General features: G+C 43.7%; 1 protein-coding gene across 1 annotated transcript in view; it reads right to left on the reverse strand.

Annotated features, from left to right (window-relative positions):
• LOC138515327 (sodium-dependent phosphate transport protein 2B-like) overlaps positions 1 to 13,301 on the reverse strand; it is a 109,334-nt gene that overhangs the window by 58,550 nt on the left and 37,483 nt on the right. The window contains exon 4 of the mRNA XM_069630219.1: positions 7,425 to 7,536. Within this exon, the coding sequence (XP_069486320.1) occupies positions 7,425 to 7,536 (112 nt within the window). The remainder of the gene's footprint in view (positions 1 to 7,424; positions 7,537 to 13,301) is intronic.

The following is a 13,301-nucleotide window of genomic DNA, read 5'->3' on the forward strand; positions in this document are numbered from 1 at the left end:
AAATTGTCAGCCCTTCCGAGTGATTTCCTTCTCATGGTATGATCTTCATAAAAGCCTTATTCATGGTTTCACTGTGTTAATAGTGAGCATATTTATATCGCACACCACAGGCATTTGTTCCTTTGATATCTAATGGGAACACTATTTGAAAACCATATCCCACTTCTAATCTCAGTCTGTCTGGATAAAGACACCTTCCTGGTAGCTTCCAATCTGTCTCCACTATCCATTCTAGGTATATGTAGCTTTCTCTTTACTTTCCTTCCTTCCAATTGGTGGTCTCTATCCATGCAAGAGCACCTTTGCATTCTGTGAGGCAGCTAATGTGAGTTATCTGTCTATTATGGGTTACATGTAGATTTTTCATACAGTCCTACATTCATACTACAGCTCCCTTCCTGGATGTTATTGCTAAAAGGTATCCTGTATGTACTAGAACAGTAACTCCTTTGTAGACTGCTAATGTTGGTCTTCAAATGCTACTTGTTTGTCAGTATAATTAGAGCAAGAATGAAGAGGGCAAGGGGACTTAAAAGGAGTAAACGTGCTTATTATGCTGCGAGACAGAATATCAACCTATAGGTTGTGAGCACGACGGGTGAGGGGTGTGACCAGTATTCTTGATCCCTTAATTCCTTTGGTTTGGTGAAGGGGGAGCCCAAAGATGTCAGTGCCCAGGGGCCCAAAAATGCTTAAGATGGCCCTGCCTATGTGTGACCTCTTGATTGTTTGTGCCCCCCACAATGCTTCTCACCATTTTGCTTTTCACCTTCTATAGAACACACAACGACTAGCCACTCAAATTCAGCAAGTTAACAGAAACTAGTACCCACTCCGCTGCACACAATGACACCATTCAATATCAACACCTCTCACACCAGCTTATCAGACACTGCCCTCCAGCAACTCCTGCCCCATCCTTGCTTTCAGGGAAGCTGGACACCTACACCTGGATGCATGTACCTCCAAAGGCCCCCGCCACAGGTCACCTACAAGCTTACCATCACATAGAACACAGGTTCTTTCAGTCTGCACTCATCAACATTCCAGGTTTTACAACTTGCCTCTCCAACCACTCCCAATAAGCCCCTTCACCCACCGCCCCATCCTCTCATGTCATAAATGACCTAGTACCAGGAGGGTGCCAAAATGGCAAACATGGCGTTACACAAGAGCACTTTACATTACATTACACATAGTGAATGTATCTTAAATGGATATTTACTCCCAGACCTGCTTCACAACTAGCCTCAATTCAAAAGATTACATTTTACAAATACATCTAATGTTTTTGCCATGCAATGTCAAAGCACGTTTCAGCTCAGTATTGCACTATATAGATACTAGACTAATGGATACCAGACAAATGTTCCCTTTTCCCTCCTACCTTCACAGAAACTCAGCAATCCTTGCAATCATCCCCACCCGCTTAGACTTCGCAAACTCCCACTTTCTGGTGTGATGAATCCTGTAGAGTCATCACTGATTCCCCATTGATTGTCTCTTGCCACATGGCCAGGGAAAGGCAGCCCTTATATGATCCGGACCCTGTGCGTGGTGTCAGGAGGGTGTCACCTTTGGTGTCACCCGTTTAGACTTCACAAACTCCCACTTTCTGGTGCGATGAATCATGTAGAGTCAACACTGATTCCCCAGTGATTGTCTCTTGCCACATGGCCAGCGAAAGGCAGCCCTTATATGATCCAGATCCTGTGCGTGGTGTCAGGAGGGTGTCACCTTTGGTGTCACCCGTTTAGACTTCGCAAACTCCCACTTTCTGGTGTACGATGAATCCGGTAGAGTCAACACTGATTCCCCAGTGATTGTCTCTTGCCACATGTGCAGGGAAAGGCAGCCCTTATATGATCCGGACCCTGTGCGTGGTGTCAGGAGGGTGTCACCTTTGGTGTCACCCGTTTAGACTTCGCAAACTCCCACTTTCTGGTGTGATGAATCCGGTAGAGTCAACACTGATTCCCCAGTGATTGTCTCTTGCCACATGGCCAGGGAAAGGCAGCCGTTACATGATAAATACCGTGGGCATGGTGTCAGGAGGGAGGATCACGGGGGTGGGGATGAATACCGGTAGGGAGTGATGACTCTGATCGGAGGGACGCAGTATTCTTCCCTTTTCTGTGAGGAAGAAACCCTAATTCCAGAGTCTTTGATGGCATGTTGTCGTTTAATATCAGATGTGTATGATGATTCTTATGTAGATAAAAGTGTTCCACTATGTAACTTGAAACCATGTGAAAATCCATTGGAGTACAATTGCCAGAAAGCCTTAAGTACTGGGACGAAGAAGAGGAGAATGGAGTTAATGTGGAGTAACAGTAATACCAAGTATAACGTGCAGTCTAGTTGACACAGCTGTGTGGGACATTTAAACTCAAAAATCACCTAAAGGTGACAGAGGTGAAGGAGAAGTCGAAGCAAGCTGCAGAGAGTGTGGGTCAGGAAGCTGACTCAGAGGCAGAGACAGAATTATAGAGACAAGCCATGCTCGAAAGCAGTGATGCTTGCAGACAGCCTCCTAGAGGTGTAAGGTGCCGGAGAAGAGGTACTCCGGTCAATTTGTAGCGGGAGACCAGGATAGACTGTTAGACAAGAAATCTTCACTGCGGGATCGGAGAAGACGCGGTTCTGTGAGATGGCAAGAGCAGTAAAAAGACAACGCAGGAACTGAGAGAAACCTTGCCTGACGGGAAAAGCCTACAACTATAAAACCTCTGCCGCAGATGCACGTATAACCAGTGAATCGACCCAAAGGAGCTGGGGGCCCGGCACGGGCCCACAGGTTATTGAACACTTGAGAACATATTTTGAATATCGACCACATAGATTTGAAGCACAAGGGTAAAAGTGGTACAACTCTAGTTATATCAGATGTCAATTTGAGGAAACTTGGAAACATGCATTGCTATAAGCCAAACAACTTAAAAGAAGAAATACTAGGGCAAAACCTTTATCGTTCTCCTTACGTGAAATGTCAATTTGGGGAAACCTGGAATAAACATTGCCAAAAGCCAATCTATATTAAGAAGGACGTTGACAGACAGAACTTGGGCAAAACCCCATATATGGTATGTCAGTGTAGGAGAAGTTGGAACAGGTTTTAACTGCAGTCAACAAAAGTTCAATCAGTAAAGAGGTACAACTGAGTTATACTTGAAAAAGGAAAGTGAACATTGCAGACAGACCTGATACAAGATGCACATCAGATAGTGAACTTTTTTGGGAATAGATACCTGGCAGGGTAGTGCACCAGGGGATCTGCAAAGATCAAAAGGGAGATATTCCTGGCAGGAGAGTAAAACAGGATATCTCTTCAGTTGGGAGTTCCTGGTAGGGGTGTATAACGGGTAATCCAATCTTGTGTTAAGGAGATGAAACCTTTGTTGAAATGGAACATTTGCTTTGCATTCCTGAAAATTAGGAAAGACTCATTCTTGGTCAATTCCAACCAGCGTGTGGAAAGAATATTTGTTTGGTCATTCTGAAAATCATATATTCCAACCTGTGTTGTAGAAAAGGCATTTGCTTTGCCATTTTGAGGTGAGCATTAAGTGAAAGAGACATTTGCATTACCTTTAATAGATCTTTGGTGAAACAGAAAATTCTAAAAATCTTTTTTAAAACAGTTCAGGGGAAGGGAACAAACCCTGAACACTAGACTGGTTTTGTTGAAATTGTATCATGCTGTTGCACATTTTTGCCGTATTGAAAACAAGAAAATTTCCATTGTATCTTTTGATTCTGTATGTTAATGTGACGGTCAGATGTATTTTAGACACAAGATCAATTCTGCTTTAGTTTTCGTTTCATAGGCAGGGACATTCTCTTTTGGATAGGGACAGATAGGCCTTTATCGAAACCCCTTTTCTTTTAATAAACAAGGCTATTGTTGAGAACATTACAATTTGATGTCTGCCTCTCACTGCAGACCCAAACACTGGGAGCCAATGCATATCAGCTCAGAAAACTGCAGCATATCCAAGACTCCTCCTTGCACTCTCACCCAGAGAACACATCACTCCTGCCCTTAGAGTGCTCCACTGGTTCCTGTCAGTTGACGGGTGACCTTCAAGGCCAGGTGCATGCACACCGTTCCCTCCCCAAAACAGGCCCAGAATTGCTCCAGCACAAGCTTACACATTACCAACCCATCAGAAAACGTACACCTGGGTCTGCACTCCTCATTGTGATCTCCCCTCCAATTCCACCAGAATTGGAGGATCCTCCTTCTCTGTCCAAGCTCCCACTCTTTGGAACTCCCTTGCTCTGAACATCTGCCGTGATGAGGACTACCTCTCCTTCAGAAATGCCCGCAAAACCTGGTTATTCCCCCCAGCAGCTTGAAAGTATTTCCCTTTACACACTTACGTCATGACACCTAGGCTTGGACTCAGTCAGTGCATCCCCAGCACACCGTACAGAGAAAGGTATAGTATAAATTCAGAGCAGACCGATTGGTCGGATCACACAGCTAAAAAACTGTTCCGCGGTGTAAAAAGCATTTGCAACAAAGACAAAGCTGGCACAAGCCAGAATTTTTGAAAATCATGTCAAATTGAGGGGCTACGCAGGCAAGGAGAAAAGAGGCACATTGCAAACACTGCTGGACTACACTTTGTATTCCAGAATATAGATACTCCTGGCATGGTTCTTATACTAAAATCTATGAGACCTACAACCTGTCCAGGAGATATCTCTCCAGTTAAGATTATATTGGATAAAATAGAAAACGCCTTTCCTGCTACGTTTTATGAATGCTAAATTCAGGCATAGTTCCTGATTGTTGCAAAAGGGTGGTGTGTACTCCATTGGTAAAAAAGCCAGGACAAGACCCTCGAAATATGACAACCTGAGACCAACTACTAACGTACAATTTTTGCTCAAGATCATCGCTAAAGTAGCAACCAGGTAGTTACAGGACTACTTGGAGATGAAAAAGGTACTCCACGGTAAACAATCGGGTTTCAGAGCCTATATGGCACTGAAAGTGCCTTGTTGGACCTCTGGGCAGGGATGCTGGACATTTTGGACAACCGCAAGTCGGGGCTGCCGATGCTTTTAGAGTTATCATCAGCCTTCAACTTGGTGGGCCACGATCGCCTACTAAAAAGACTTGGAGAAGTGGGACACTGCTCAAAGTCAGCTGTTCGGTGGATTAACTCATTTCTTGGTAACAGGATCTCAAAAGTCCACTGGGGAGAGGAAAGCTCGAACCAGAATATGTAAAGTGTGGCGTTCCTAAGGGGGGCTGTTTGTCGCATGCATTGTTCAATGTGTTTTGTTGCCTTTTATGCGATCTCCTAGACGAGCTGGGCATCGGCTTTGCCAACTATGCGGATGATACCCAGCTCGTCATGGAATTAAGTGGGGACTACCGCAGAGACGGAGAGGAGATCTCCCACGTGTACACATCATTTAGTGCATGGATGCTGGAAAATGGCTTATGTATAAATGGTTCTAAGACCGAGCTCCTCGTATTCGGATCTAGTCAATCAAGAGCAAAACTGAGCGTGGACTACACAGGGTTCTATATTGAACAGCATTTGATTTAGGTCTCAGCAGAAGTCAAGACATTGGGTATTGTGATCGGGTTCTCATTGAGCTCGGACGCTCATACCAATGGCATTGTAAAGAAAGCACAATGCCATCTGAGACTTCTTAGGGTAATCAAGCCTTTTCTTTCCCAGGCCAACTGCACTACTTTAACAAGAGCTGTGCTTATGCCTAGGCTGGATTACTGTAATGCCGTTGTAGCAGGGGCTAATAAAAGATGCATCCACAGGATGCAAGTAATGCAAAACGATGCAGTCCGCATTGTTAAAGCCATTCCTAGAGGCGCTTCTGTCAACGAGCACAGAAGAGGCCTCCATTGGTTAGCCATTGATGAGAGGATCGCTTTTAAATTTAGTACCATCAACCATAAATGCGTGTACGGTTCAGCCCGGGCTTATCTTCAAGACAGCATACAGTGGAAGGAGTCTGCGAGGACTACCAGATCAAGTGGCACAATGCTTCTCAAGTGTCCCTGTGTTAAAAGAGGTAGGGGTAATGGTCGCTCGTTCCCTGTAGTGGCTGCAGCAACTTGGAATTAACTGCCAGTAAAATTGCGAATGGTTCCGGATCTGTATATTTTCAGGAAGCGTTTAAAGACGTTTCTGTTCAAATAGATAGCTCTCTTCTCTATGATCTGTTTACACCAGCTAATTTTTTTGCACCCTGATGCCTGCGGGCTTTGGCGCATTATAAAAGATAAAATACAATAAATACAATTAAAATAAGAAGCTGATAGATTCCACTGCAATTTATAGCATGTCTGCCCGCATCAAAATCAGAGGGGTATGGCGGATTCACAAATAAAGGTCCATGAGCCTGCTCCACAATACAAAGTCATGAAAATTGAATGGCTCATAAAATGTATGCGTAAATGTTCAATGCAGGCTTATCAACTGCATCATTGAAAATACCCTCCTTATGGTTCACTAGAGAGAACTAAACAAGCATTGGCAATGGCACCGTTTTGGCTTCTTTGTAGGCACGGGAAAGACACTTGCCAGGCACAACCATAGTGGTATTAAGTGGCCATTGATGGTAGCAGGTGTAAAATGGTGCGAGTACCTGCACATCTAATGGAAGTGCCTGGAAAATTCCCAATACTTACACACTAGCCAAAGCTGGTGGCTTTGCCAATGCTTGTTTTTAACAGGGCCTTGGTGAAGGGCACGCAGAGTGCTTATATATTCAGTGACTGAAGGCAGACCTGGTTAAGACATTTTTATTACACCAGGAGCAGGTTTTTAAATTCAATTAAGTCATTAACTTTCAAAAGACTGCCTGGCGGTACTTCGAGTGCAAAGTTTGGTGGTAAGGATTGATTAAAGCGAGCTCAAAGAATACTCATGAGGAGGTGTTTTGGACAGGGAGGGGAAGGAACTGGGTGGGAATGGCCATAGAGATTAGCATGGCTATGGGCAGTCAATGGGTGGGCAAATAACCAAACAACACCTGCAAGCTTTAGGCCCTCCTCATATGCCATTTCTCCCTAGCAAGCGCCAACTAATAGCCCGAACTAAAACGGGGCTCTTCACCTATGTTCATGCGTAACTTTTAAAACAATACATACATAAATATTTATTTTGTTCTATTTCAGTGCCACAAACTTTATTCAAACTTCAAGCTTTACCAACTGAGCTGGTGCCAGCTATTGTACACATGGTTCTATATTCTAATGATGTTGTATGGTAAAGTAATAAAGGTTGATGAATTACACAGCAGTATTTCCTTAAAAAATGAGTTGCATGGAATCGACAGAAATTAAATAAATGTAGAAACAACAGCTGAGGATGACACCTATGATAAACTCAAGCATTACATGAATAAAGCACTACCATGAAAGAATATATTTTCCATACCTTCTGAATTCATTCCGGTCCCCGGACTGCATGAGGGCCACTATTGTATTGGTGACCGAGGTGCCTATATTTGCCCCCATGATAATAGGAATGGCAGACTTGACGTTCAGCACTGTAAACAGAGAAGTAAACATTAATAGACCATGCAGGTGTTTTTTTTTTTTAATCCATTACTGTTTTTAGCACTTCAAAAATAAAAGAGCTGCCTTTTCTGCCAGGCGCCTTTTATACGGTCGCATAGCGTCTGTCATTAACGTTACAGGTTCGGACTGACCTATGGGGCAATAGGGCAATGCCTGAACCAAAAACACAAAATGCTAGTGTGGGCCAGTTTGATGAGTCATTTAACTATGCGGCTAGCAGTTTTCACCATTATGGCTGAATACATATTTTTTTAAATTGCACATTTTGCATTACATTTTATCCCAAAAAAATCTCCCTTTGGGTTTTATTTAAACAGCCTGTCACAAAAGGAATGAATTGCCATTTACAAGGGGACCCTTTTTCATTGGCGCCCGAGACAATGTTATGCCCCAGTCCGAGCCTGTAACAGTGGCAAGATTTGCGAATCAAAAGGTGCTCGTGATCCTAAGTGGAGTCCGACCCAGTATTGTTTCAGAGAAGAGAGCATAGAGATCAGCCCCACAGTCGGGGGTACACATATGATAGTAACGGCTTCCTAACATGATCCTAAGGTAGGCCCGAGTAAAGCCAGGGCCTCAGCGAGTGCCCCTCTAGGGCCCCAAACGTCGGGCTGATCACTATTTGCACCCAGATGAACCCTCGTGTTTGCGAATAGACTTTACATGAAGATGGGCTGTGTACGTACTGACTCTGGCCAATCTCCTGTCACAAACAAGTAAACAAAGATGGCAACCGCGATAGGACACAAAAAGGGATTTCTATGGTGGGGCAGACAGAAAGGGAGAGCAGCATCTTTCAGGAGGAATCCCAGATGCCAGGTGATAAGTTGGGGGAAGGGTGTGAGGGGCTGAGCGGCGTTGGATGCTTTGTGTCTGGGGGCTGGGTGGAGGACTGGGAAGTGGACAAGGCACTGAGGATAACAATGCGTGTAACTGGAGGAGGCACTACAGAGGCTGGGAAAATGCAGATGCCACCTTTGTTTCCAGCCACCCGATTGGCTGAGCGTCCTTCCCTCTGTGCAATCTCAACATCCCTCTAGTCCCAAATGTTGCATATATGAAGTTCTTTGGAATAAACTCCAGAGTGGTTTGAGTGAAGGCACAGTAACCATTCTCAGAAATCAACCAACATAATTTTTTCTGTGACTTCAAAAGTCACAATATGGAGAAATCTATCCTATAGCATAACTGTTCGAACTGCTGAAATAATTGTTCATGAAACTGAAAGGCAGTTACTTTCTTAAATTACTTGGCATCAAGGGCAAAGCAAACATGATTAGTGTTATTAGGTGGCTAGCTTGGCCTATGTTGTCAATGTGCATTTACTTTCTTACTGTGTCATGGTGTTTGTTACTTTTTACTTGACACCTAGGTTAAAGATAACATGGATAAACTGGCCTGCATTGGTAGCTCCAGCCATATATTCTTTGTGTGTCATGGCATTTTTCTACTTTGTATTGAGGGTAAAAGCAAACATAAGTGTGATTACTTGGTAAAATGGGCTATATAAAGCCAGTCTGGATATGCTTTCTTTCTGTAATATGGCATTATTTTTTACTGGCTGGAATTCTTTATATGGTAGATACTGGATGGATTCCTTATATGGTACAAATTGGTGAAGCATACATGATCATTTATTGGCACAGCCAACATGACATTTTTTTATATACTGGCATATGTTATGGGCAAAGGCATTGTGAAACTGCATTTGAAAATGGTCCTGTGCACTGTTAGTAACTTGCATCTATTGGGTCTTTTCATGTCATACAAGGCATAAAATTAACAGTGTCGAATGGCAATTTGCTATGCAATCCTGTCGGTTTGCAAATTAAATTGACACTCGTGTAGCGCAGATGGCGATTTAAATCACCAGGTTCAATAAAAAAAGGCTCACTCCATGCATTCCTCGTTTTCCCTGAGCGGTCTCCCCACCCTCTTTTCTCTGTTCAATGCATGTTCAAAGAGGCTAATGGAGAGAGAGCGCAGCAGTGATAATCTCCTCCACTCTTAAAAGTGCCAAAAGCCTGACAGGAGTGCTAGCCAAGAAAATGTATTGCTTCTTCAAATAATTACAAACCAGAAGTAATAAGTAAGATAATGTTTTTAAGCTAACTATATTCTGCTCGGCAATGACTAGTAGGTGTTAACGTTATGTTTTTAAAATACAGTCCTGCAATTCCCTTCCTAAACATTCAAGCTGTTAAATAATGCATACTTACAGTATTTCCTCTGTAACACACTGTCTCCATGTTTTTCGGAAAGGTTTCGGTTAGTGTATCTAAATCGCAAATGATCAATAATATTGCATTTTGCAGGAGGAGATGCCTCATTTTAATGAGTGAACACTTTTCAAAATGTACATGATCACATGGTCAAATCCTTTTAATGGAAAACCTAGTTCTGTGAGCTACTGGTTGTATGCATCTGTGCAACCGGTGCTTTATCTGTTAGCTGATCCCAAACTCCTTGATATTCTATCTAATCGCCATGTTGCTTTACAGCAGCTGAATGTGAGATGTCCGCAAACTACTATGTTCCCTCTAGTTTGCCCAGTTTGCTGCCTGCTATGACATTCAGTCTGCTTAGTTCCTTACTTTCTTTACTCATACATAATGAATACACAAAGCTAGTTAGATGTTTTACGCAAAGTAGCGATCAGTAGTTCCATCCAGTGTGTATATCTACAGACATAATGCAATACAATAAACACTGTAATTAGTCTCCAAAGCTCACCTTGCTCAACGATTAGGATTGCATTATATTTAGTGCCTGGAGGAGAAATCTAACCAATCAGGATGCCAAGAATGATTGGTTAGCCTTCTGAATTTCATGTGGGCACTCTGTGCTGCTTCCCAGCCTATATCTTGTCCTTGGAAGTGGTGCCCTAGGATGAGTCTCTACTGGAATGCCTCGACTCGACCCCCGCTACCCCAAAGAGTCCCCCAGAAAGCCCCTCTTCCCACACATTTTCACACCTTGTGCCCCACCTCCAGGTTTAATTATGGATATGTGTGTCATTTCTCTTTAAGTGAAGCATCAATTGTGCTGGTTCACTTAAAAACAAAGAAAAAAGTATCAGCACCCAAGATGGCGGCTAGGAGTGATACATCCCTTTAAGTGAAGCATCAATTGTGCTGGTTCACTTAAAGGGTTCACTTAAAAACGAAGAAAAAAGTATCAGCACCCAAGATGGCGGCTAGGAGTGATACATCCCACTTTTGTGGGCGCACAGGACTGGAATGCTGCACTAGGGCCCACCTGGTTCAGGTTTGAGTGCCGTTACTGGGCCTTCCCTCAATCAAAAGTGGTATTTAATGCTATATTGAAAATAGTTGACACCAATGAGAGACAAGGGGCACCTTTCCCACCTGAAGTTGAAAGTTACCCTGCATTTCGCAATGCCATACTACTTACATAGTATCCAGGTATGACTTTCCTTTAACAGTGTGACCATTTTGATTTATTAAACTTCTGAACCTCTCCTTACACAGCAAATGATGGGGCAAGCATACACTATACTGGACACTCTCTATGCAACACTGACTGGACTCAGCTGCACAGAGCCCTGAACTGAGAACGGTTTTCATAGCCTTTTTAATATTTACAATTATTCATTTGTGCAAAACTATGCAGCCAACCTTTACATTTTGCAGACAGACATTCATCTCATGTCTTACTTCAGAGGCACAGAAAATGCTGAACTTTTGCTCATTACAGTCTTGATCACAAGTAACCTCTGGTGACAGTAAAAATAATAGAACAAAACTGCTGATCAAATAAGTTTCTTTGCTAATCAAGGATCCCCTGCTGCGCTCGGTAGCTCCCGTATATTAGACACATACATTCATGCCCCCTCCAAAGGTTCACTAGCCGGGACACTATGACTTATGGCCCTATGATCTATGTGGGCATCCACTGTACTGCCAGTGTTTTAGAGCCCAGTCAAAATGGAACACAGAAGTGCTACTAAGTAGAGGAGACACATTTCCCCCCCTTCAGCAGGACTTGCCTCTCCTGCGTGATCCAGATATAGGCATCGCTGTCGCAGACATAGGAGAGATCCCAGTTCTCCTCAACAGATCCTGGTGAGGATATCCGTGGCAGAGATGCTACGCCAGCTGCCTATCCCTCTAAGGATAATGGGGATGCAGCAGGGGGAGAAGAGGACACCATCCCACTGGAATGTACAGGGGATGAGGAGGCTGCTGCCTTTGTGGGGAACTACATCAAGAGAACTTGGAATTGTGTTTGAAGCATATGTGAGCAAAGCTAGAGTTCTCTGCTGCTACTCTGCTATCAGAAAATAAGCTATTTAGAAAATGTGTGGGCTTCCACTTGGCTGCCTTTCTATTCCATGAAGACATGGAACATGTCTGGCTAAAAGAGTGAAATGCACTCAGAAGACTTCTTTCCCGAGATCCATATTCAGTGTGTATTCATTGATGGAATCTGAGTCACAATATTCAGGACAAGTGAAGCTGAATGGCCAATTGAAACATCTGATTTGACGGAACAACTAGACACCTGATGAGGCAATCAGTGAACCTGGTGGATAAGAAGATTGACAGTGCCCTGAACAGAGCCTACTCACCCAGCATTGTCATAACCTGGGTCAGGGCCTATTCTGATTACAACTGTCTTACACTTCTCAGGTTTGAGCCCATGGCATGGGCAACATAGTCCTTTGTCCTCCCGACGTTGAGTAACTGAGTACCGTTAAAGGGGATAGTTATAACACCTGTTTTTACTGAACTTAGGAGTGAGAGGAAAATGGCAATTTATTGAGGTTCAGTCCAGGATAGATACCGGGAAAGCCCTTCCACCGATGCAAAGAGTCGAAATCCTGCATTATTACACTGAATTGGTACTATCGGGCAAGAAAAATAAATCTGAGCCTGGTTACTACTACATGGGGTCACGTCTGCATGTGCTGCAATGGTACCTTTAGCTTGATAAATCTGGGCCTGGTTACTACTACATGGGGTCACGTCTGCATGTGCTGCAATGGTACCTTTAGCTTGATAAATCTGGGCCTGGTTACTAGTACGTGGGGTCACATCTGCAGGTACTGCAATGGTACCTTTAGCTTGATAGATCTAGGCCTGGTTAGTACTGCAAAGGGTCACGTCTACATGTACGGCTATTATTTATTTATTTATTTATTTATTTTCGTATTTATAGCAGCACACCAAACCGTCAGGTATCAGGGTGCTAGTTTCAGAAGTGCAGGTAAGAAGACTTACTTAGGGGGTACAAGATAACAACGCAGCATAAACAGACAAGGCCGCACCTTGTGTTATGGGGGCTACATCAATTATGCAGGTACATGAGTCAAAGTGGTAGTACATGCATACACTGGAAAAGCCACACCTCATGTTGTAAAGGCAGCGGTTTGCAGGTACATGGGAGGTTAGATAGTAGATGCCTCAGTTATGAGTGTAAGAGATATGATGTGTTCAAATAGCCACACCGGCTATGAGAAGCCGTCCCCTAGAAGGCACAAACAGTCAAGAATGAAGCAGTTACTCCACATGCGTTATGTTTCATGAGAGTTTTGTATGTGGGTGTGCAGTTCGGACGATATTGTTAGGTGGTGTGCCCTGTAGAGTAGCAAAGTGTGGAGCGGAGCAGTGGTGCCGGTGGGGGGCTCCTTAATACTGCTGAGCTCCAGTGGAGGGAAGAAGCGAAACGTGGGCTCCAATGATACCAGCTGAAAGAGGCAGAACGGCAGTAA

The sequence above is a fragment of the Ambystoma mexicanum genome, chromosome 6q (genome assembly GCF_040938575.1).
Source record: "Ambystoma mexicanum isolate Mex_15411 chromosome 6q, UKY_AmexF1_1, whole genome shotgun sequence".
In the NCBI taxonomy this organism is placed as follows: Eukaryota; Metazoa; Chordata; class Amphibia; order Caudata; family Ambystomatidae; genus Ambystoma; species Ambystoma mexicanum.